At 45.1% G+C, this 25,120-nt stretch overlaps 1 protein-coding gene across 1 annotated transcript in view; it reads left to right on the top strand.

Annotated features, from left to right (window-relative positions):
• Window positions 1-25,120, top strand: part of LOC121552237 (kinesin-like protein KIF26A) — a 160,876-nt gene that overhangs the window by 128,816 nt on the left and 6,940 nt on the right. The window contains exons 7-13 of the mRNA XM_045211172.1: window positions 9,964-10,173; window positions 12,884-12,977; window positions 14,969-15,231; window positions 16,289-16,472; window positions 19,884-20,043; window positions 20,830-20,992; window positions 21,354-24,522. Of these exons, the coding sequence (XP_045067107.1) occupies window positions 9,964-10,173; window positions 12,884-12,977; window positions 14,969-15,231; window positions 16,289-16,472; window positions 19,884-20,043; window positions 20,830-20,992; window positions 21,354-24,522 (4,243 nt within the window). The remainder of the gene's footprint in view (window positions 1-9,963; window positions 10,174-12,883; window positions 12,978-14,968; window positions 15,232-16,288; window positions 16,473-19,883; window positions 20,044-20,829; window positions 20,993-21,353; window positions 24,523-25,120) is intronic.

Here is a 25,120-nt window from a genome sequence, read left to right as displayed (position 1 = left end):
CAACCAGTCTGGATGAGCGTGGGTGACTTGATCTGCTACCACATCTCTGTCTGACAGGGAGTGTATCAAGTCATGCTCATTGAAAGCCATGAATGTTCATCTATGTAGACAGCGCAAGCACTCCCCATCTGTTGGCGTCTCACCTCCGCTTCTAGTCGTTGATACGCTTTCACACTGTCAGATACAAGATGAAGAGCTGTGTTTTTTCCATCTTACAAGTTTCCAGTCGACATGTTTTTCAGCATAGTTATCTGCTCCGCTTCATGAATTCCAAGCTCATATCAATTTATAACCTAAAGTTTGCCCGTAAAACAACTGGTACTTCTGGGCTTCACTGTAAAAAATCTTTCCAGGATTGTTTACGAGACTAGACATTACGTAATGTGGTTAGGGACCCTGGTTGTTCCTCCCCCCACCCCCTTCACCCTCCTCCCTCACACCTCGTGTAAGCAGGCATTGGGTTTAGTCTCTCAATGCTTGGCTCTGACTTGGCCGCGGATCAAATTAGTAGCCGTCAGTGTTCATTGTCAAATCCAGCGCCAGGCCTGTGCTGCTCAGTGGAGATTACACAGCGTGAAGCGATTATCCTAAAGTGGATTAGACACGGGTCCTGATATAGCCCCTCCCTCCTCGTCTCACAGGCCAGCCAGTAGACTGACAGGTGGACTAAAGCATGAGAGGTATCGACTGATGTCCTTATATCCCCTCACAACAGCTCCCCGCTATGTGGACAATACGGGCTTCTGGAATACCTTCATTCGGACCAAGGTGCGCAGTTTATGCCTATTGGCTGCTTGGTGTATGGGCATATATCTTTGTTTTCATTGTGAATGCTGGCATCATGGTGAAGTGCACCATGGTTGTCTGTCTGTGGGCCAATTTGGCACCTCCTCACTCACCATGGAGCCCAGTGGGCTTCCTGAGTCCCCCTGCTCCTGGAGGCCAAGTGATTCCTCACTCCCTGGGAGCCCATGGATGTGGTGCCAAAAGCTGCTTGAAACTGGCATGTATGGCCAAAGAATGACCCCACCCTAATGCCCCTTTAGCTTTGATTCGGTCACGCTGGTTGGCCGTTCGACTTATGTCTTCAAGTTTTGAAAGTAACTGGCAATCTCTGATTGGAATTTTAATATGAACGTTTCTCTCAATCATGGTGGTGTTTTGGCCCTTAGTCTCATCAATCTCCCCACAAAGTAAGACGACTTAATGTGAGTGTACAGGCAGTTGCAGATGAGAAGGCTACAACAGCTTATTCCGTTCCTATTCACTGTGGGGGATGAGGTGATGTCTCTCCGGTATGTCCTCATTACTGCTGTAGAGTAAATCAGCAGGAGGGCTAACATGAAAAGAGCCAGAAACGCGATACCTCTGTGATCCTATCATCTCACATTCTGAGTTCTTTTAGGCTGCTGCTGTCAGGAGTTCCGCGGAAACTTTTTGAAGTCGCTAATAGTACATCTGGGGCACAAAGTTGCAAAATTGTTAATGAGCTCCGCATCAAGGAAGCAGAGGAAATCATTTAATGAGGCCCAATGAGCTCGGAAAGCATAGTGGCGGGCTGTAACTCTTGAATACAGATTTATTTTTTGCTGCTTTGCAGTTCTTCGCCCGCCGGCCAAAGATTGTGGTTCCTTCCTGGAGAAAGTGTTTCAGACGTCAACAGAAATCACACTGTGCCATTATTATTTGTTTACACCATATTTTCTGTTAATGTTGTTACTACTGTTACTGCTGTTACTACTGTTACTGCTGTTACTACTGTTACTACTGTTACTACTGCTACTACTGCTACTACTGCTACTACTGCTACTACTGTTACTGTTGTTACTACTGTTGTTACTACTGTTGTTACTACTGTTGTTACTACTGTTACTACTGTTGTTACTACTGTTACTGTTGTTACTACTGTTACTGTTGTTACTACTGTTACTACTGTTACTACTGTTGTTACTGTTGTTACTACTGTTGTTACTACTGTTACTCTTGTTACTATTGTTACTGTTACTACTGTTACTGTTACTACTGTTACTACTGCTACTACTGCTACTGTTGTTACTACTGTTGTTACTACTGTTGTTACTACTGTTGTTACTATTGTTGTTACTACTGTTGTTACTACTGTTGTTACTACTGTTACTACTGTTACTACTGTTGTTACTACTGTTGTTACTATTGTTGTTACTACTGTTGTTACTACTGTTGTTACTACTGTTGTTACTACTGTTACTACTGTTGTTACTACTGTTGTTACTACTGTTGTTACTACTGTTACTACTGTTGTTACTACTGTTGTTACTACTGTTGTTACTACTGTTGTTACTACTGTTGTTACTACTGTTGTTACTACTGTTACTACTGTTACTACTGTTGTTACTACTGTTGTTACTACTGTTGTTACTACTGTTGTTACTACTGTTACTACTGTTACTACTGTTGTTACTACTGTTGTTACAACTGTTTACTACTGTTACTACTGCTACTACTGCTACTACTGCTGCTACTACTGCTACTATTGTTACTACTTTTACTGTTACTACTGTTACTGTTACTACTGTTACTACTGTTACTGTTACTATTGTTACTGTTACTACTGTTACTACTGTTTCTACTGTTACTACTGTTACTACTGTTACTACTGTTACTACTGTTACTGTTACTACTGTTACTGTTACTACTGTTGCTGTTACTACTGTTACTACTGTTACTACTGTTACTACTGTTACTACTGTTACTACTGTTACTGTTACTACTGTTACTGCTGTTACTGTTACTACTGTTACTGTTACTACTGTTACTACTGTTACTGTTACTACTGTTACTACTGCTACTACTGTTACTGTTGTTACTACTGTTGTTACTACTGTTGTTACTACTGTTGTTACTACTGTTGTTACTACTGTTGTTACTACTGTTACTACTGTTGTTACTACTGTTACTGTTGTTACTACTGTTACTGTTGTTACTACTGTTACTGTTGTTACTACTGTTACTACTGTTACTACTGTTGTTACTGTTGTTACTACTGTTGTTACTACTGTTACTCTTGTTACTATTGTTACTGTTACTACTGTTACTGTTACTACTGTTACTACTGCTACTACTGCTACTGTTGTTACTACTGTTGTTACTACTGTTGTTACTACTGTTGTTACTATTGTTTTTACTACTGTTGTTACTACTGTTGTTACTACTGTTACTACTGTTACTACTGTTGTTACTACTGTTGTTACTATTGTTGTTACTACTGTTGTTACTACTGTTGTTACTACTGTTGTTACTATTGTTGTTACTACTGTTGTTACTACTGTTGTTACTACTGCTACTGTTGTTACTACTGTTGTTACTACTGTTACTACTGTTGTTACTACTGTTGTTACTACTGTTGTTACTACTGTTGTTACTACTGTTACTACTGTTGTTACTACTGTTGTTACTACTGTTGTTACTACTGTTGTTACTATTGTTGTTACTACTGTTGTTACTACTGTTGTTACTACTGTTACTACTGTTACTACTGTTGTTACTACTGTTGTTACTATTGTTGTTACTACTGTTGTTACTACTGTTGTTACTACTGTTACTACTGTTGTTACTACTGTTACTACTGTTGTTACTACTGTTGTTACTACTGTTGTTACTATTGTTGTTACTACTGTTGTTACTACTGTTGTTACTACTGTTGTTACTACTGTTGTTACTACTGTTGTTACTACTGTTGTTACTACTGTTGTTACTACTGTTACTGTTGTTACTACTGTTACTGTTGTTACTGTTACTGTTACTACTGTTACTACTGCTACTACTGCTACTACTGCTACTACTGCTACTACTGTTACTACTGTTACTACTGTTACTACTGTTACTACTGTTACTACTGTTACTGTTGTTACTACTGTTGTTACTACTGTTGCTACTATTGTTGTTACTACTGTTGTTACTACTGTTGTTACTATTGTTACTGTTACTACTGTTACTGTTACTACTGTTACAACTGTTACTACTGTTACTACTGCTACTACTGCTACTACTGCTACTACTGCTACTATTGTTACTACTTTTACTGTTACTACTGTTACTGTTACTACTGTTACTACTGTTACTGTTACTATTGTTACTGTTACTACTGTTACTACTGTTTCTACTGTTACTACTGTTACTACTGTTACTACTGTTACTGTTACTACTGTTACTGTTACTACTGTTACTGTTACTACTGTTGCTGTTACTACTGTTACTACTGTTACTACTGTTACTACTGTTACTACTGTTACTACTGTTACTGTTACTACTGTTACTGCTGTTACTGTTACTACTGTTACTGTTACTACTGTTACTACTGTTACTGTTACTACTGTTACTACTGTTACTACTGTTACTACTGTTACTGTTGTTACTGTTGTTACTGCTGTTACTGCTTTTACTGTTACTACTGTTACTGTTACTAATGTTACTACTGTTACTACTGTTACTACTGTTACTGTTACTACTGTTACTGTTACTACTGTTACTACTGTTACTACTGTTACTACTGTTTACTACTGTTACTGTTACTGTTACTGTTACTGTTACTGTTACTGTTACTACTGTTACTGTTACTACTGTTACTACTGTTACTGTTACTACTGCTGTTACTGTTACTGTTACTGTTACTACTACTGTTACTGTTACTGTTACTACTATTACTACTATTACTACTGTTACTGTTACTGTTACTGCTGTTACTACTGTTAACATTATGTTACTGTTACTACTGTTACTACTGTTACTGTTACTGTTACTACTGTTACTACTGTTACTGTTACTGTTACTACTGTTACTACTGTTAACATTATGTTACTGTTACTACTGTTACTGTTACTGTTACTACTGTTACTACTGTTACTGTTACTGTTACTACTGTTACTACTGTTACTACTGTTACTGTTACTACTGTTACTACTGTTACTACTGTTACTACTGTTACTACTGTTACTGTTACTACTGTTACTACTGTTACTACTGTTACTGTTACTACTGTTACTACTGTTACTACTGTTACTGTTACTACTGTTACTGTTACTACTGTTAACATTCTGTTACTGTTACTACTGTTACTGTTACTACTGTTACAACTGTTACTGTTACTACTGTTACTACTGTTACTACTGTTACTGTTACTACTGTTACTACTGTTACTACTGTTACTGTTACTACTGTTACTGCATAAATAGATAGGGCTTTGGCTGCATTTACACTGGCAGCCCAATTCTGATCTTTTGCCACTAATTGGTCTTTTCACCAATCAGATCAGATCTTTAGCCAATAATTGGGCAAAAGATCAGAACTAGGCGGCCTGTGTAAACGCAGTCATTGAGAATTGAGATCTGTCAGGACAGGAAAGAGGGATGGGGTGAAGTTATGTAGGAGGGGTGGGGGTGATGGAGCTAAGAGATGAGAGGGCAGATAGAGGAAGGGACAAGGGGAGGAAGGAGAACAGTCTGGATGGAGGCAGAAATGGTTTGGCACAGTGGATTCCAATTCAATACTGTGTTTCAGCTTATCAATGAACAAAGCCTATATTTTGAAAGGAGGGCACCCACACATCACTGGGGAAGCTTTGAAATCACTAACATAGGAGGCCTGTCTTAAATGTCCAAGCTGACCTGTTGTCTGACATATAGTATGTAATGGCCCCTCATTGGGATGCAAATGAAGGAATGACGGAAATATGTTGCCGGAATGCTGAATATGTCTAGTTGATAGCTAAACATTGTCTTGCGGAGCGCAAACTAGACTCATTGCAATGCACGCTCACGGAAATCCTCAGCACAATACTCCTTTGAGGAGCTGCCTAACCCCAACCCTAATCCTCAGCACAATACCCCTTTGATGAGCTGCCTAACCCCAACCCTAATCCTCAGCACAGTACTCCTTTGAGGAGCTGCCTAACCCCAACCCTAATCCTCAGCACAATACCCCTTTGATGAGCTGCCTAACCCCAACCCTAATCCTCAGCACAGTACTCCTTTGAGGAGCTGCCTAACCCCAACCCTAATCCTCAGCACAGTACTCCTTTGACGAGCTGCCTAACCCCAACCCTAATCCTCAGCACAGTACTCCTTTGAGGAGCTGCCTAACCCCAACCCTAATCCTCAGCACAGTACTCCTTTGACGAGCTGCCTAACCCCCAACCCTAATCCTCAGCACAGTACTCCTTTGAGGAGCTGCCTAACCCCAACCCTAATCCTCAGCACAGTACTCCTTTGAGGAGCTGCCTAACCCCAACCCTAATCCTCAGCACAGTACTCCTTTGAGGAGCTGCCTAACCCCAACCCTAATCCTCAGCACAGTACTCCTTTGACGAGCTGCCTAACCCCAACCCTAATCCTCAGCACAGTACTCCTTTGATGAGCTGCCTAACCCCAACCCTAATCCTCAGCACAGTACTCCTCTGATGAGCTGCCTAACCCTAACCCTAATCCCAACCCTAACGCTCGTGGGAAATAGAAAGCCAAACTTCTCTCTCCATACTACGTTACGTGTAAGAGAAGACTATTGTAAGTCAGTCCTAGACACAGAGAGCCTCATTGTCGGGGGATTTAATTCTTTATCTATCTGTTTGCCGCGGTTGTAAACGCACAAGCTGTTTGTAGTTACACTGCAGGAAGCGGGCCCTGGTGATTTGGCTATAAAAATGAATCTGTTCAAAGTGAGTGAATGATAGCGATCAGACCATGCTGGAGAGGCATGTTCCTTCAAGCTCTAGCAGGTTGTGGTGTTGGTTCTCTCGTCATTAATTGCTTATATGTCATTGTTCGGTGAACCTCATAAATGTTTGGGGATTATAGTAGACTATAATGACATGTGACATGCGCTTTCTACATTTTTGTAATTTAGCAGACACTCTTATTCAGAGAGACTTACAGTAGTGAGTGCATACATTTTCATACTAGTCCCCCGTGGGAATTGAACCCACAAGCCTGGTGTTGAAAGCACCATGCTCTACCGACTGAGCCACATGGGGGGACACATTTCTCTCTCTCTCTCTCTCTCTCTCTCTCTCTCTCTCTCTCTCTCTCTCTCTCTCTCTCTCTCTCTCTCTCTCTCTCTCTCTCTCTCTCTCTCTCTCTCTCTCTCTCTCTCTCTCTCTCTCTCTCTCTCTCTCTCTCTCTCTCTCTCTCTCTCTCTCTCTCTCTCTCTCCCCTTGGCAAACCTTTCAGCACTATTTGAAATGAGAGGGGGAAAACGCTGGTGTGTGTTCATGCTGGTTTCCGTTCAAATCAAATTAAACCTCGTCAACCTTTCCCTCTGCCTGCCTGCTGTCTGGAGCATACAGAGCAGGGGTTTTTCTGGGTCAAATGGGGCTGGTGGGGGTGTGGGCATGGGCGTGGCCAATGGTGCGGTCGCCTGCCAAATTATTTAGCGGCCCTCCAATTGGCCACAGTAACAAAATATAACTGTTTTAAAGCAAATGTCCTGCAATTCTACACATTTTGCCATGTGGCAGAGAAATATCATACCCCCCCCAGAAAAAATGCTAACCTGCCCTGTTATTGTAATGGTGAGAGGTTAGCATGTCTTGGGGGTATTTGTCCTCTGTACATGTTTAGAAACATATTATATTCTTATTTACAATAAAAGTGACTCCAAAATGACACAATACATTATTTACCATTCATTTCTATTGGGCACAAAATAATCTGAAACACAACCAAAACAAACAGCAAATGCATCCAACAATTATGTAATCATTGCATGCTATGAATATGGGACCAAATACTTTACTTTTGACTACTTTAATACACATATAAGTGAATTTGTCCCAATACTTTTGGTCCCATAAAATCCAAAGTGCTGGAGTACAGAGCCAAAACAACAACAAATAGTGTCACTGTCCCGATACTCCTGGAGCTCACTGTATATGGCTGATCTATCTGATAGAGTAGCACTGTCGGTGGAAATGGGTCCACTTCATGGACAAAGGGAGAATGGAAGACTGGCTACTTGAGTCAGCCAATCACAATAAACCTTCACCCACACATGCAGAGCTAAAACTCATGTAAGAGGCTTAATGCCACCGTGAAAGGAACTGATTTGAATGTATTAATCTCAATTAGTGGTTTTCAATTAATTGGGGTTTGTTAAAATTATGACACATAATTGAGGTACGGATATGCATATTTCATGAGGGTTGGAGCATTGTGTTGCTCGTTGAGTGACACGTTAATTGATTGATTTGATTGATCGATTGGGATGATGGAACATGTAAAAACAATAGAGGAACGTTAATCCAGAACCGGTCAATGTGCGCTTATTGTTGAGCGCAATCCAAATGGAGAAATTGAATCAGGCCAGACACAGCGCTTCTGTATTGGGAGCCGTTTGGAACATGCTATATTTTGTGAAGGAGATGAATTCTGTGCTACAGCTGTTGGGGGTGGCACATTTCCAGGTCACTAGACTGAGTTGCTGATGAGCGGCGGAAAACGGCGGCAGAATGTCAACAAACTCGAAGCGCGAGGAGCGCAGCCAAAATCAGCAACAGCTTTAACTGCTGCCGACGGCATACATCATTTTTGATCACTTAATTTACTTAGATTTGTTTGCCACAGGTTCTGTTGGGGATTGAACGTCACCAGACGGTTTGGCAAATTAAATGATAGTGCATGCTCATTTGTTTTCCTATTGTTATCCTTTGAACTGTTAGTTTTACTGTGATTTGGTACTGCTGGTATATTATAGCCTACAGACCAGGACTAAACTGTTCTGTCAAGATCTACACATCATGAACTGTAAAATAAAATAATTTAAAATCCTTCGGTTGAGTTTTTTCTCTTGTATTGACCAGACTGATAAAAGGCTTGTGGTCTTCTTTGGTCCATCCATTCCTACTGGGGGAGTGAGTTAGAGGTTAGAGGTTAAGATATGGTTGACTTGGTCAGGGTCACATCATTTCAAAACTGCTGCCGCCCCAAGATTGTTATTGCTTTTGAACTTAACCTCCCTTTCAGAATAAACTGCAGATTCAGCTGCTATTTGATGGGCACATTAAAAACCCATTGGAGAATGGGAGCTGTCAGAGCCGACGCTACGCTACGCTACGCTACGCTACGCTAGGCTACGCTAGGCTAGGCTACGCTACACTAGCCTGGTCAGTGTTTAGCCAACTGCTGTGGGCTTTGACAGCATAGATGGAAGACTGAGCCAAGTGCTTGCTGGACTCATAGAAAACAAACCATCTTCATTCCTCATGAAGTGTTGTTGTGGTTTGATACTACAGTACCAAAGTCAATGGCATACTAAGGTCAGGGACAGCCTATTCAGTCTGGAGAATCCCCGTCGTGGCTCACATGTCACTGGCGGGATATTCCTGGGCCAGAGGAGGAGGCAGGAGGGAAAAGGAGTGGGGAGTACGGGAATGGGAATATCCCCATGCTGCCAAGTTGTCTCACATCCAAGTCTCAACCCGCGTGAAGGGTAATCCTTGGCAAGGCACTGAAGGGCGTTAGCGTAGCATGCCACGCTCGGTGCTGTTGTCTCCATTCATGCTACACCATGACAGGTTAACGTATCTAAGTACACAAGGTAGTGTCACAAAGCTAATGGTAATTGAGGTACTCTAATTAGCATTGGCAGTTAGCATTAGCGCCTCAGTTTAGCGTTAGCAGGACCAGGTGAATTATCATTATCATAAAGCAGTGAGCAGGTGTCTTGTGTTGTATATAGTTTTCCACTTGACCTAGTCATTTCTCTTGAGATCGAAAAACACCTGACAAGGCTGACTTAACCTTTCTGCTCCAATGTGAGCTTTTGATTTAAAAAAGTAACTAGGATAGGATGAACTTTAATGTCCCCGAGTGAGAAATCATCTTAGACACACTGCTGTATACAAAATAGACACTGTACATTACACACTCAACATTGTGCGTCATTACTTTTGTAAAAAAATGTTTTGGAAATCTGTACTTTCTTCTCTCTCTGCAGGTCAAAGTGATGGTGCGCATCTGCTCTGCCCAGGGCTCCAGCGACACCTCGGAGTCCAGGTCATTTCTAAAGGTGGACGCCCGCAAGAAACAGCTGACCCTCTGCGAAACGTCCGCTAACAGTCACTCCAGTGCTGCCCAGAGGCGCGCCGCCGCAGCCGCCCCCAAGATGTTCGCTTTCGATAATGTCTTCTCCCAGGATGCATCACAAGTAAGTCACAGACACTCCCCCTAACACCGCCGCCCCTGTCCTCACCACTGTTTTCGTCACTGTTCTTTATACATGATCTACAGGTTGCGCAAGCTTTTGTTCTTGCCCAGCACTAACACAATTTCAACTAATTCAACTGATTCAACTAATGATGGGCCTGATGATTAGTTGATTAGCTGAAACAGGTGTGTTAGTGCTGGGCTGGAAAAAAAGCCTTCCCACTCTGTGGATCTCCAGAACCTGTGTTGACGAACAGTGGTGTTGTATGGTGTTCTTGATATGATGAGGTGTCCAAGGGGGAGGAGGGGGAGGAGGGTGGGAAAGTGACCACAGCTCCTATCTTTGGACATGGGGGTTGGGGGGTGGAGGTGTTGGAGGATTCTTTGCAGAACAGGCTAAGCAGTTGGTCCCTTTAAAGTCAAAGTGCTTTGAATTCCAGTCAGGGCCTTCCAGTCCGAGCTTTCCAAAAATACATATCTAATTCCACAGTGCTTGTTGATGGTGGTGGTGTTGTGAGGATATAGCCCTGAACCAGGAACCAGCCCCAGAGTACAGTAGGAAGAAACAATAAACCTTTCTCCCTGCACCAGTTTTTGCTGCAACACCGCACTGGGCTACAAAAGGTTAGAGGGTATCCTGTCAGACAACGTAAGGCCTGATGACTGGTGCCCCTACCCGGCGCTGCTCAAAAGGAGAGGCGGCTTTGAAGAAGAAGAATTCAGAGCTACTGTAGAGCTCGTATTTGAACAGTGTCAGCCAACCTGCACTCATAAACACACACACACACACACACACACACACAGCAACATACACACTACTGTATCTCCTCACTCTCTCTCTTTCTCTCTCTCACACACACACACACACACACACACACACACACACACACACACACACACACATAGCAACATACACACTACTGTATCTCCTCACTCTCTCTCTTTCTCTCTCTCTCCTCACACACACACAGACACACACACACACACGAGGTGTGGTGCCAGAGTTTGAACACATCATAATGGAGGCTTTGTGGTTCTGCCTGTCTGCTATGGGACTGATCAGAGAGAGAGAGCTGAGGCTGCTATGGGACTGATCAGAGAGAGAGAGCTGAGGCTGCTATGGGACTGATCAGAGAGAGAGAGCTGAGGCTGCTATGGGACTGATCAGAGAGAGAGAGCTGAGGCTGCTATGGGACTGATCAGAGAGAGAGAGCTGAGGCTGTTATGTGACTGATCAGAGAGAGAGAGAGCTGAGGCTGCTATGGGACTGATCAGAGAGAGAGCTGAGGCTGTTATGGGACTGATCAGAGAGAGAGAGCTGAGGCTGCTATGGGACTGATCAGAGAGAGAGCTGAGGCTGCTATGGGACTGATCAGAGAGAGAGAGCTGAGGCTACTATGGGACTGATCAGAGAGAGAGCTGAGGCTGCTATGGGACTGATCAGAGAGAGAGCTGAGGCTGTTATGGGACTGATCAGAGAGAGAGCTGAGGCTGCTATGGGACTGATCAGAGAGAGAGCTGAGGCTGCTATGGGACTGATCAGAGAGAGAGCTGAGGCTGCTATGGGACTGATCAGAGAGAGGAGCTGAGGCTGCTATGGGACTGATCAGAGAGAGAGCTGAGGCTGCTATGGGACTGATCAGAGAGAGAGAGAGAGCTGAGGCTGCTATGGGACTGATCAGAGAGAGAGCTGAGGCTGTTATGGGACTGATCAGAGAGAGAGAGCTGAGGCTGCTATGGGACTGATCAGAGAGAGAGCTGAGGCTGCTATGGGACTGATCAGAGAGAGAGAGCTGAGGCTGCTATGTGACTGATCAGAGAGAGAAAGCTGAGGCTGCTATGGGACTGATCAGAGAGAGAGCTGAGGCTGCTATGGGACTGATCAGAGAGAGAGAGCTGTGGCTGCTCTCTGTCGCTGGAGGGGATGATAAATGTTATATGTCTATATTAATGTTATATTATATGTCTATATTAATATTATGTTATAATGTTATATAATATTATACAATGCAGCCCTACTCTGCATCCTGGATACAGGCAGAGTCATGAGATTGCCGAGCGAGACAGCATAACCTAGGCCAGCAGTGCCCAACCCAATAAAATATCTTGGCGGTCAAATGTAGTCCATTTTAGCAGTGAATGTAACAAATGAAAGGCCTATTATTATTTCTAGCAATAATAATTTCATTGTGAAAAGGAATTTAAAATGGTTTGTAATACCATTAATACTCCCAACTGTTATTAATTTATGAATAAACATCAGCGGACCACAGGTTGAAAACCACTGACCTAGGCCCTATACCTGCAATGTGCTGCCCTAAATGCAGTTCTGCTACTGTGAACGAAGTGGACGGGTCATTCATATTAAAAACGCCCGAGAGAGATTGGAACGTGACGCGACTTGTAGAAATACACCGCAACCCATGAACTCTCGCCCTGGTGCTTTAGGTCTTAGAAGTGTTAGCGTTTTATATGTATTCAAAGGGTTTGGGTGGTCCCCCTTTTTTTTGCTTGGTTGTGTTTGTCTCTTTGTTGTTGGGATGTACTGTGCTGTGATGTCAAACGATCTGAACCCACAAAAAATGGTCTGAGGTGTATAAATGTTGTCCACTCCACATTGAAGGAGGTGTACGACTGCTCTAATTCCACTGGCTGAAGTTCGATAAGCTGTGTTGTCATTGGCTGAAATTATCTGTGCTTTCTACTGATAGGCTGAGGTGTGCTCGGGGACGGTGGCGGAGGTCATCCAATCGGTGGTGAACGGTGCAGACGGCTGCATCTTCTGCTTAGGCCATGCCAACCTCGGTATGACAACGCTCTCCACACACACACACACACACACACACACACACACACACACACAAACCTCTGCCCTTGAAATAACTAACAACGGCCAATTAATGTGTCAAACAGTTTAGTTTCCTGTTTTCACACCTCAAGAAACAAACTAGATGACTGACTGAACAGAGGTCCCCTGTTTTAATTGACTCAACCGTTGTGTGTCCCCACCCCCTTTTCCCCATTAGGAAACCACTTCACAGAATTCATTTCCTGGTGGGAGTCCCAATGATTGTTTACAATAGAGCAGAGAGATGGAGAATCCCCCTTTGTTTTGTCTGCCTTGTTTTAAAACCCTCTTTGAGTTTGTATGGACGGCTTTGAAGGAGAGGGAGAGAGGAGGAAGACAGTGGCCACTTCAGTATAATGTTGTAGGATATGTGTGTGTGTGTGTGTGTGTGTGTGTGTGTGTGTGTGTGTGTGTTTGTATATGTGTGTGTGTGTGTGTGTGTGTGTGTGTGTGTGTGTGTGTGTGTGTGTGTGTGTGTGTGTGTGTGTGTGTGTGCGTGCGTGTGTGTTTGTTTATGTGTGTGTGTGTGTGTGTGTGTGTGTGTGTGTGTGTGTGTGTGTGTGTCGTGCGTGCGTTTGTGTGTTTGTGTGTGTGTGTGTGCGTGCGTGCGTTTGTGTGTGTGTGTGTGTGTGTGTGTTTCTTTGAGAGAGGGAAAAAGAGAGAGCGCTTTATGCAGAATGTAAAGTGCCCTTGTTCTCCATCAGGTTGTTAGACCGTCCCTCCTGTTGTCTAGTCCTTTGTTTGTCTTCCAGCTGTGCAGGCCTGTCGGCTCCCCCTGATGATGTCAGATCTCCCCCGTGTTGTTTGTTAACTGCTACTGCTACTGTTACCTCTGCTACTGTTACTTCTTGTACTGTTCGGCTGTTACTGCTACAAATATTTATATTTTACCCACATCCATAGACTTCACTTAACCCTATTAGTCCCGAGATCCCAGCAAAAAAAACGGCTTTTCATTTATCTGATGTTCATTTATCTGCATGTCCAGCCCTTATATTTAGCCTCACGATGAAGTGATTTACCATTTTCTTTTCAGGACAACCAGGGCTGTAAGTAGAACACAAAACAATTTGACATAAACAGTTGCATTCATGAGTTTTATTGACAAATCTGAATTTTAAAAAATAGACTTAAACTAGGTAAAAAATTATATATATGAATGCTGTAATTACAGAAATGGTTTGCTCTCTGGGAAATTAATATCCAACTAGTCAGTGACAACTGTGTGGAATTTGGAGTTTGTGACAGCAACTATGTGAGGTTATTACAGTATTATAGACACTATGTCCTGGTATTTCCTATGATCTTCTATGTAGAAGAACTCCTTACCTTCTAACGACTCTTGTGTAGCTTGTGAGTGTCATAGAGCAAAACATGTGATACATGTAGCTCAAACCATTCGGACTCTACAGAGGTTTTTGTATAAAAGATCCGGCCCCGGGCCCCTTCGGGATCCGCCCTTGTCTCACAAACACCGCTCTAGCTCAGCCCCCGTGAATCACACAGACTACACATGGTTGGTATCTACGGATGCAGAAGAAATAGACGAATCCAACGGTACAACCCAGCAGTCTGTAGCTCAAACACACAATGTTTTAAATGGGTCCAAACATGCCCCGGCTATACGGTGGGACTGCTTCAACACCATAAACCTGCTTTTGATGTGTCTATTCCTATTTAGCTAGATAATTCATCTTCTGAACAAATATATAACTATAAGCAACCTTTTGTCTGTTTTGGAGTGCAGACTTAAAATCCGACAGGCCGGTTTCCCGGACACAGATTTAGTCTAGCCCAGGACTAAGATGCACTTTCAATGGAGAATCTCAGTTGAACATGCCTTTTAGCCCAGAACTATAGGCTTAGTCCATGTCTGAGAAAACAACCCAACAAGTATAACAAACACACCAATCACCACCTCAAATAACCTCTGACCTCTCCTCCACAGGTAAGACATACACCATGATTGGTCGGGACTGCTCCACACAGAGCCTGGGTGTGGCTCCCTGCGCCATCTCCTGGCTCTTCAAGCTCATTGAGGAACGCAAGGAGAAGGCCGGGGCACGCTTCTCTGTCCGCGTGTCCGCCGTGGAGATCTCCGGCCGGGACGAGGCGCTGACCGACCTGCTGTCCGATGTGTCCGCAGGCAGCCTGCAGGACGGCCAGTCTCCAGGGGTGTACCTGCGCGAGGACCCCATCTGCGGGTCACAGGTATGGAGTTGGTTGGCTAGTGGGAGTGTGTGTGTGCGCGTTGGGTTTGAGAGAAAGCATTTCAATCGTTTGTGATGGACCTAGCATAGGAGATGTTAAGCTGTATTCTGACTTAATAACTATAATTTTTGCTTAAGTTGTGCATGCTTTTCTCAACAATAAATCACCTGTCAGTGAATGCTTCAATTATTTAGCTACCTGGGCTCTGGTGATGCTCTGACATCCTCGGACAACCTCTCTCCCTCCCTGGACCCTCTCTCTCTCTCACCTCTCCCTCCCTCTGTGTGCATATCTGACCCCCTGATCACCCAGGAGACTCCCTCCGCCAGGCCAGAAATGTGTGCTATTCACCCAATTAGCTAGACCCTTCTAATGCAGTCTCTTTTCATCTCTCTCATTTCACTAACTCTCCCTTCTCTCTCTCTCTCTCTCTCTCTCTCTCTCTCTCTCTCTCTCTCTCTCTCTCTCTCTCTCTCTCTCTCTCTCTCTCTCTAACTCTCTCTCTCTCTCTCGCTCTCTCCCTCTCTCTCTCTCTCTCTCTCTCTCTCTCTCTCTCTCTCCCCTCTCTCTCTCTCGCTCTCTCTCGTCTCTCTGTCTCTCTCTCTCTCTCTGCCTCTCTCTCTCTCTCTCTCTCTCTCTCTCTCTCTCTCTCTCTCTCTCTCTCTCTCTGTCTCTCTGTCTCTCTCTCTCTCTGCCTCTCTCTCTCTCTCTCTCTGTCTTCCAATCTTTCTTTATGTCTGTCTTTATTTCCCTATCCGTCCCTCCCATTTTCTTTTTCTCACCTATCTGTATCTCCCTCTCTCGTTCATTCTGGTTCATTCTGTGTCTGTGTCTCTCTTCCTCTCTGTCTTTACCTTTCTATCAACTCTCTCTCTTTCTCTTTCTCTCTCTCTCCATCTCTCAATTCAATTCAAAGGGCTTTATTGGCATGAAAAGCTTTTACAACAGCAGGAACAGTAGGAGGTACAGCATTAGTCTGAGTAGTATTAGTAAGAGTAGTCTCTCTTCCTCTCTTTCGTTCAGTCTCCCTCATTTTTCATCTCTCTTCCCCCCTCAGCTCCAGAACCAGAATGAGTTGCGTGCGGCCACTGCAGAGCGGGCAGCCTACTTCCTGGACGCAGCCCTGGCGGCCCGAAGCACCAGCCGCCCTCGCTGCGACGAGGAGGAGAGGAAGAACTCCCACATGCTCTTCACCCTCCATGTCTACCAGTACCTCATGGAGAAGAGTGCCAAAGGAGGAAGTGAGTAGGGTGCCTGTGTCAGTGGCTGTGTGTTGGGGGAGAAGTTGGGGATGGTTGGGGTGGTGTGTGGGTTGAGGATGGTTGGGGTGGTGTGTGGGTTGGGGATGGTTGGGGTGGTGTGTGGGTTGGGGATGGTTGGGGTGGTGTGTGGGTAGGGGATGTTTGGGGTGGTGTGTGGGTTGGGGATGTTTGGGGTGGTGTGTGTGCTAAGCAGACCTGGGTCAAATTGGTATTTGTTTTCTTTCAAATACTTTGTTTATATATACACTGCTTGGTTTGGCTTGCCTGGCACTATTCAACCAATGGAATAGCCCAGATAGTGCAAACCCACCAGAGCACACTGGGCAAGCAAAACTTTTATCTAGCTAGTTAATTTGACATTCCATGCGCAATCTACCTGTGTATGAATTTCATCAGTCATCAGAGGTTACATAATGAAGGTGAATGATAGTTTCCCAACTAAATATGATGTGTTGTTCATGTCTTGTTCATCTGGAGCCCCACATCGATCACAGATAAACCTTTGAAAGATCATAGCGTCTTTAATTTGCTCGACGCTCAAAGGAACCACTCTGATCAGCACAATGAAAAACTCTTGCCCTTTTATCTGGAGAACATATTTCACATGCATCATTAGAATGTTAAGACCTGCTGGAAAGGCTAGGCGATCCACAGGTCTATTATCTCTCTCTCTCTCTCTCTCTCTCTCTCTCTCTCTCTCTCTCTCTCTCCCTCTCTCTCTCTCTCTCTCTCTCTCTCTCTCTCTCTCTCTCTCTCTCTCTCTCTCTCTCTCTCTCTCTCTCTCTCTCTCTCTCTCTCTCTCTCTCTCTCTCTCTCTCTCTCTCTCTCTCTCTCTCTCTCTCTCTCTCTCTCTCTCTCTCTCTCTCCAACCCAACTTGTATTAATTAGCTTCATTTGGAGTTGCTGATAAGGCCATAACAGGAATACTAACAAGGAAGGCTAGCACATTTGCATTATACGCCGCCCTAGCCTACCTGTCATGGCCGCATCCTCTACATTAGCTGCTGTTATTAGTATTTCACACTCCCGTCGCTGCAATGCGGGGGTAGACACGGCACACACTGTCCAGAGCCAGAATACATTTCAATAGGTAATGAGGCTTGAGTCCTCAATCTGAGCATGTTTATAGAGCGGCACATAAAACGGGAGGCTAGTTTGCATTCTCGGGTTCCGGGGAGGGTTGCCACTCTGCAGCGCAGGGGATTCTAAATCTTGCTGACGCTAAGCTAATCTTCAGCCCCACCACTGTATTAAATCAGGACACCATTCCGATTCCTCTTAATGATATGAGTTAGTGTTTTCATACCACTGACCTAGATGAGCTCAAATGGGAAGGATTCTGTCCTCTCAACCGTAACTATGTATTTTATCTGTGTGCAGTTAGCCCCCAAATGTGCGAGCCTATTTGATTGTCACTTCTGAGCCAACTCTCCATAACCTTTGATTCATAGATGCACACGGCGAGACAGGGCTTAACATGATCACGTCCAGAGTAGGATACAACCGTAGGGTACTCCCATCACTCCTATGTTAAATTGCGTACTTTAATCATAACCCGACAATACTCTATTTTTTTTTACATTCTATACCAATTTTGTATATGCTTGGTTGGTCGTTTTTAACATACTTCCATGTCGTCTTAATCAACAAACGAGATCATACAAAAAAACACTTTAATTCTAAACGTAAAAAATGTTAGCATGAACAGATAGACTGTCGCATGGAATGTACGTCACAATTAACAGTCAAAGAGCCGATTCCAACTGATTTTCTCCAACTATCTAACTCTGCTTTTAAGATGCCGAGAAGCTGTTGCGTACCGTTTTGTTTCAACAATAGCAGGAGAAAAATCCTGAGTGGCGCAGTGGTCTAAGGCACTGCATCGCAGTGCTAGCTGTGCCACTAGAGATCCTGGTTCGAATCCAGGCTCTGTCGTAGCCGGCCGTGACCGGGAGACCCATGGGGTGGCGCACAATTGGCCCAGCGTTGTCCAGGGTAGGGGAGGGAATGGCCGGCAGGGATGTTGGTAGAGCATGGTGTATGCAACGCCAGGGTTGTGGGTTCGATTCCCGCGGGGGGCCAGTATGAAAAATAAATACAAATATGTATGTACTCTGGATAAGAGCGTCTGCTAAATGACTAAAATGTAAAAACACCACCAAATTAAGTTTAATCAACTGCCCAAGGACCAGTTTAGACGAATCTCATGGTTTCAGGCTATTACGCCGTGATGATGATGGAAAGCTGTGGGCTCCGGGTACTCAATAAATGTATATGTGTGTTCGAAGCACTTCATCACCGGTAAATCGCTAACACTTGTTTGTATCTAGCTAGCTATGTGTATTGCATAAAGCTTGCTATTCATCTTGTAGTAAGGACTAGTGAGCTGTATCCATCCAAATAACATTTTACATTTTTACATTTTAGTCATTTAGCAGACGCTCTTATCTAGAGCGACTTACAGTTAGTGAGTGCATACATTTTCATACTGGCCCCCCGTGGGACCAGTATGACAGTTATAATATTCTTCTGCATTTGGATATTTATGCAAACTTGGAGATTCCACTGGTTTGGGCCATTTGGTAGGGTTGTCTCCCCAGCTGGTCTCCGGCAAGTTGAAAGGACATATAGGCAAGCCAACAAGAATAAACTTTTCTAAATACCTAGACCGTTCAAGGGCAGGCAAAGACTGTAAGTAGTTACGTGAAATATCTAAGACTAGCGAATTAAATCGAGATTAACTTCTATCGCTAGACAGACAGCTAACGTCAGCTAACCGGCGAAAAAGCTAGGGGTAAACAAACAGTGATGTAAGATGTAATACGACAGCTTTCCTAGCTTAGCAGGTCGGGTAACAAATTTGTAGCAGAATAAGTATCATGCGAATAATTTGTTGTTGTGACAGCCAAGTATGTTAATATCGACAAGTGAAGCTGCTGAAAACGTTCATTGAAACGACAAAAAAAACGGTCTGTCGTTTGCTTAGGATGACGCCAAAGTTTAGGCTAATTACATGGGAGTGAGGGGAGTACCCTACGGCTGTACCCTACTCGGGGGCGTAGTCACGTAAAGCCACGCCTCGCCTTGTGTATCTATCGGGCCACCTCTGTCTTTTTGATTGTGTGTAAATCCCTGCTGTGCTCAGTGGGCTCAGTGCCCCCTGAAAGTGTCATTCACTGTATTGGTCATTTAGCACAAAACTAAATGGGGGGGGGGTGTGAAGTTTGAAGTGGTCCATTCAATGTGAACTCCTGAGCTTGTTTTTTTTGGGGGGGGGTCCTCCATGGAAAGTTCAGGTTTAATAATTTTTTCTCTCTATTTCCCTCTCTCACACGCACTCTCTTTCTCTCTCTTTCTGTCTGTCTCTGTCGTTTTCTCTCTCTCATAAAGTGTCTGGCGGCCGCAGTCGTCTGCACCTGCTGGATCTGGGTAGCTGTGAGACGGACATAAGTCGGACCCGGGAAGGAGGTGGAGGCCAGTGTCTGTCTCTCTCTGCTCTGGGAAACGTCATCCTCGCCCTGGCAAACGGGGCCAAGCACGTACCCTACAGGTATGTCTGAAAACGGGGGACAAACGCTCGTGAATAATGATTTTTTTTTTCACGTACCCTACAGGTATGTCTGAAAACGGGGGACAAACGCTCGTGAATAATTAGTTTTTTTCACAATGCCAATCTGAATGTGTCTGTATTACGTCCTCTTTGTATTTATCTTGTGAGTCTGTGTGTTTTGTCTGGCCTTTTTATCACTCTCTGTTGTTCTTCCCACCTCACAGGAAAAATCAATGAAGCCCTATTAGCCTATTTGGATGAGAGAGAAGTTGAGGGAAGAAGCGAAGCACCAACGTGGGAAGTTATTGATAGTGTTATGGTTCAGGGAAAGGGTGTATTCCGGCTTCAATGAGGGGAGGGGGTTTGGATTGTAATATAAAAGATTGGGTCTGTGAAAAGGACAATTTGGAATGAGATATTTTTCCTCGAGTCTCAGACAAGATCAGCTTTATTTATACACAGTATAGAGTAGGGTGGGCTTAGTAAAAATGTTTCTAGTCTATTTCAAACTAGCTTTCATGGACCTTTCACACATTGCCCTACTTACAGACAGTACATGAGAAGGTAGTTGAAACAGAAAGTGGTAGTTGAAAGTGGGGTTCCATTGATGGTAAATGAGATCTCGTTCCCGCTGCCTTTTGCCTGTCTATAGCTAATCCTTTGGTACAGTTAGGAATGGTTGCTATGATCCTGGGAGGTTTAGGGGGGAGGGGGTTATGGCTACTAGGATCTGGTGCTGGTCCTTTTTTGGGGGGCTAACGAGGGGATTTTTGATGTATTATTCAGGGATAGCAAGCTCACCATGTTGCTGAGGGAATCTCTGGGCAACATCAACTGCCGAACCACCATGATAGCACACATCTCCGACTCACCAACCAATTACATGGAGACGCTCACCACCATGCAGCTGGCCTCGCGTATCCACCGCATGAGGAAGAAGAAATCCAAGGTAGTAAAATTTAAACAAGCTATTTCAAGGCTTCCTACTGGGCAAAAACTGGTTGAATCAATGTTATTTCCAAGTAATTTCAACAAAAAAATTCAATGTGATGACGTTGAATCAACATGGAAAACTGATTTGTTCCTCAAGCGTCCTTTGGTATCGCTCAATTAGAAAATGTCTGAATTGTTTGAATGATTTCCCAGGGTAATAAGGACTCTGCCATAGAAATAATTAAATCTATAAAGTTAATCTGTATTTCTTACAAAGGAAGGACTGTTACAGCAATAATTGATCACTGTTCGTAATTCAGATATTGAATCCCTACCGCAGACAAGATTTGAATGTGTGTTCTCTCTCCTGCTTATAGTATGCATCCAGCTCCTCTGGTGGCGAGAGTTCCTGCGAAGAGGGACAAATCCGCAAGCCACACTTGAGACCCTTCCACCCACGAACCGTGGCTCTTGACCCGGATATGCCCACATTGCTGTCTAGTGACCCGGACTACTCCTCCAGCAGTGAGCACTCCTGCGACACGGTCATCTACATCGGTCCTGGTGGGGCCACCATTTCAGACAGAGAGCTAAGCGACAATGAGGGCCCACCTTCCTTTGTTCCCATCATCCCCTCACTGAACAGGAAGCGCTGCAAAGACACCCAACGCCCGGAGGTGGAATACTTCAAGTGCAACACGTTTGCGGAGCTCCAAGAGAGACTGGAGTGCATCGATGGCAGCGAGGGCCCAGCTGCCTTCACTGGGGAGGGCAAGGGGGCACAAATAGCCCCAAGCACTCAAAGTGGGACTACCAAAAGCCCAGAGGAGGCTGTGTCCCCCAAGACTGTTAAATCCCCCTACCAAAAGCCCCTGATTAGCACAACAACCACCCACACAGCTCCCGCTATATCTGAGCAGGAACATTCCAAATTGTCCTCAGATGGAGGGGTCCCAGAGAGTCACAAACGGACAAGTGCAGATGGGGAGAAGGTTCTGGCCTGTGTGGTTAAGCCCAGCAGGGTTTTGTTCCAAGACTCAGAGCCTGTGGTGCGAGAGAAGGTCTACCTCATCAAAGGACCTACTGTACCTAAGCCTTCTGCCTCTCCTTCTTTGCCAAGATCCTCCAGAACACACTCTCAGGGCCTGGATGCCATCTGCCGGGCACCCCCTGTGGGCATGAGTCAGCAGGCCCTAAGGCAAGATCAACCCGGGGGGTCCCCGGTCCTGGAGAGGGCCCATCATGGCAGGAGTCCCATGGAGGTGAGCCATCTTCGGGCAGCCTTGAGGGGCAGGTGCCTGGAGAGAGATATCCTGAGGACCACGATCACCCTGCAGCAACCTGTGGAGCTGAATGGGGAAGACGAGCTGGTGTTCACGGTGGTGGAGGACCTACCTATAGGCCTGGTCCCAGACAATGGGCGGCCCTCCAGCATCATCAGCTTTAACAGTGACTGCTCCCTTCAGGCCCTGGCCTCAGGCTCCCGTCCTGTCAGCATCATTAGCAGCATCAACGATGAGTTTGATGTTTACACGGCTCAAGAGTGTGCGTCTGGGGTGAGCTCAGCCTCACAGGAGAAGCTGTTTGCCGATCATGGTAGCAGACAGTCTTCCATCAGCTCCTGGCCGAGCGAAGTGAGCGTGTGCTCGCTGGAGAGCGACGGCACCCATTCGACAAGCAGATTCTTACAGAGGGCTAAGTGCATGGCACCGGAGAACACCTCCATATTGTCCCCTCCTGCTATATTCCGTAGGGAGCCATTCTTGCAGCATGGTGCCAAGAGCTCCCTAAATGACAGTGGTGTCTGCTTCTCTGAGTTGGACAGTGACCCCGCCACCCCAAGCAAGCTCTCCCAAACTAAATGCCCACCTTCTCCTGACTCTACCAAAGCATCTCTCAGAGCAAACTCTCTGAACACCTCAGCATCTTCTCAGATCCCACACCATGCTGTTCACTCCAGTCTTCCCAGGAAAACCAAGCCTACCTCATCAGTTGCCCCAAGCTGCAGCAGGCAAGAAGGCAAGCAAGACGACCTCTGGTTGCGAGGGGGCGGCCATTTGGATCCTAGAGCGACTGAATCCACTGTGGCGAGTAAGCCACCCAGAAATGGCATGAGTGGCCTCCCATCCAGGAAGCTGGGAGGAAACAGCAACAGTGTACCTCGACCGCCAAAGGCACAGATATCCTCCTCGACTCAGAGGGCGGTAGACGGTTGTGAGAAGTCCAGCAGCAAGAAAGCAGAGACCATGAGCAGGATGCCACAGCTCAGGCGAGGCGCCACCACTCTTGGAACAGTGTCAGTCCCCCACAGTTCCCCTGAATCAAAATGGGGCCACGATGGCTCTTCAGGAACTGGTAGTCTGAGATTCTCCTCTTTGGGAAAGAAGGCAAATGGACAGAAAAGCAGCATGCTTCCAAAGTCTGGCTCTATCTCTCCTCCTGCTCCACCTGTTCGCAAATCAAGCCTCGATCAAAAGACAAGGATAGTCTTATCTCCTAGTGCCTTAAGGGCAGCCAGCGACGCTGCAAGGTCCTCATTACCTAAAACATCCGTCTCTGAGCAGGAATTTGATGTTCGATTCAGAGGGGATTTGTTTAGCTACAAAACATCCAGCTTGAAGGCTGACCATGGCTCAGCCAAGATAGCGTCAAGCCTGAAGACACGAGGAACCAAAGGCGATTCTGGAAGGTACTATGGTAGCCTGATGTCCTTGGAGAGAAGTGACAGTCTAAACTCAGTGAGGTCCAAACCTGGCCTGTCGAGAGAGAATAGTGTCAGTAGCTTAGGAGACAATGGAAAATCCAATAGATCACTGCCAAGACTTGGGGTCCCCACCTCCACTACTTCCACATCCACTGCTACCTCTCCCCTTTCCTCTACCACCTTTGCGATGACAAGCAAGTTGGGACAGCTTAAAGCTAATGTCAACCCCAGGGCCATAGTTGCCAGTGGATCAAAGGCTAGAACTTTGTCTGCCAGCAGTTCCAAGACCCTTAACTACTCCACCAAATCCGTTGACGCGCCAACCGCACGCAATGCCAGCCTACCTCCAACTGGGAAATCCCCAGCTCGTTCTTTGGCAGGGACCAATGGCAAGCCTGGCAGGGGAACTATCATGGGCACTAAGCAGGCCATCCGGGCTGCCAACAGCCGAGTTAGTGAGCTTGTGGCGGGAAGCCCAAGGAAACATCTAAGCAGGGGTTCAGGGGACAATGACAACGATAGCGGGGCAAGTGTCAGCGGGTCCCCTGTCAGCACGCCACTACCCTCGCCCTATAGCAAGATAACAGCCCCGCGGAGGCCCCAGCGTTACAGCAGCGGGCATGGTAGTGACAATAGCAGTGTGCTCAGTGGGGAGCTTCCACCGGCCATGGGTCGCACTGCACTCTTCTACCACAGTGGGGGCAGCAGCGGTTATGAGAGCATGATCCGGGACAGCGAGACCACAGGCAGCGCCTCGTCAGCCCATGACTCCATGAGCGAGAGCGGGGTGTCCACCTCCAATAGGAGTAGAGTGTCTAAATCACCCAAGAAGAGAGGCAATGGTGAGTATTAGTTACCCTGAGAGAGTTCTGGAACAATATCCAGACAGCTATACCACATCAAACACAACTCATGATCTCATAAACTTGTACTTGTGAAATAAGTGTTCTTTTATTTTATTTAGAGCCCCACAAGAATCCAATTTAACAATATACATATTCAAATAGTTTTTCTTTGATATCTGTAAAATACATTATTCATACGATATTTTCTCTAGCTTTCTCACTAGTAGATTATTTATGTTCTATTGAAAAGTGTTGCTAGGTGACAACCCTGGTGCTCAATACAACATTGCATGCACGCTGAAGCGAGTAAGAATGCATGTATTCATACACTCTAATGTCATGTATGAATTTGCCTTGCACATGGATATCTCACATATATATCTATTTTTCATAAACCTATGAATATATATTTCGATGTACAGTATGTACTCCACCTAGCATTGTCATGAATCTCTATTCAAGTGTGGTATCTGAAGTCACAGCATATCCGGCTGCAGTGTACACTCATAACAAGAATTCGGCCTATTCAGATGAATGTGCCCATCCTCCATAATTCATAACAGCAACAGATAGGGTCTAGTGCCTAATGCATATG

Source organism: Coregonus clupeaformis, chromosome 36 (genome assembly GCF_020615455.1).
Source record: "Coregonus clupeaformis isolate EN_2021a chromosome 36, ASM2061545v1, whole genome shotgun sequence".
Classification (NCBI taxonomy): domain Eukaryota; kingdom Metazoa; phylum Chordata; class Actinopteri; order Salmoniformes; family Salmonidae; genus Coregonus; species Coregonus clupeaformis.
Note: the sequence above shows the minus strand (reverse complement) of the source record. Positions and strands in the feature narration are given on the sequence as shown.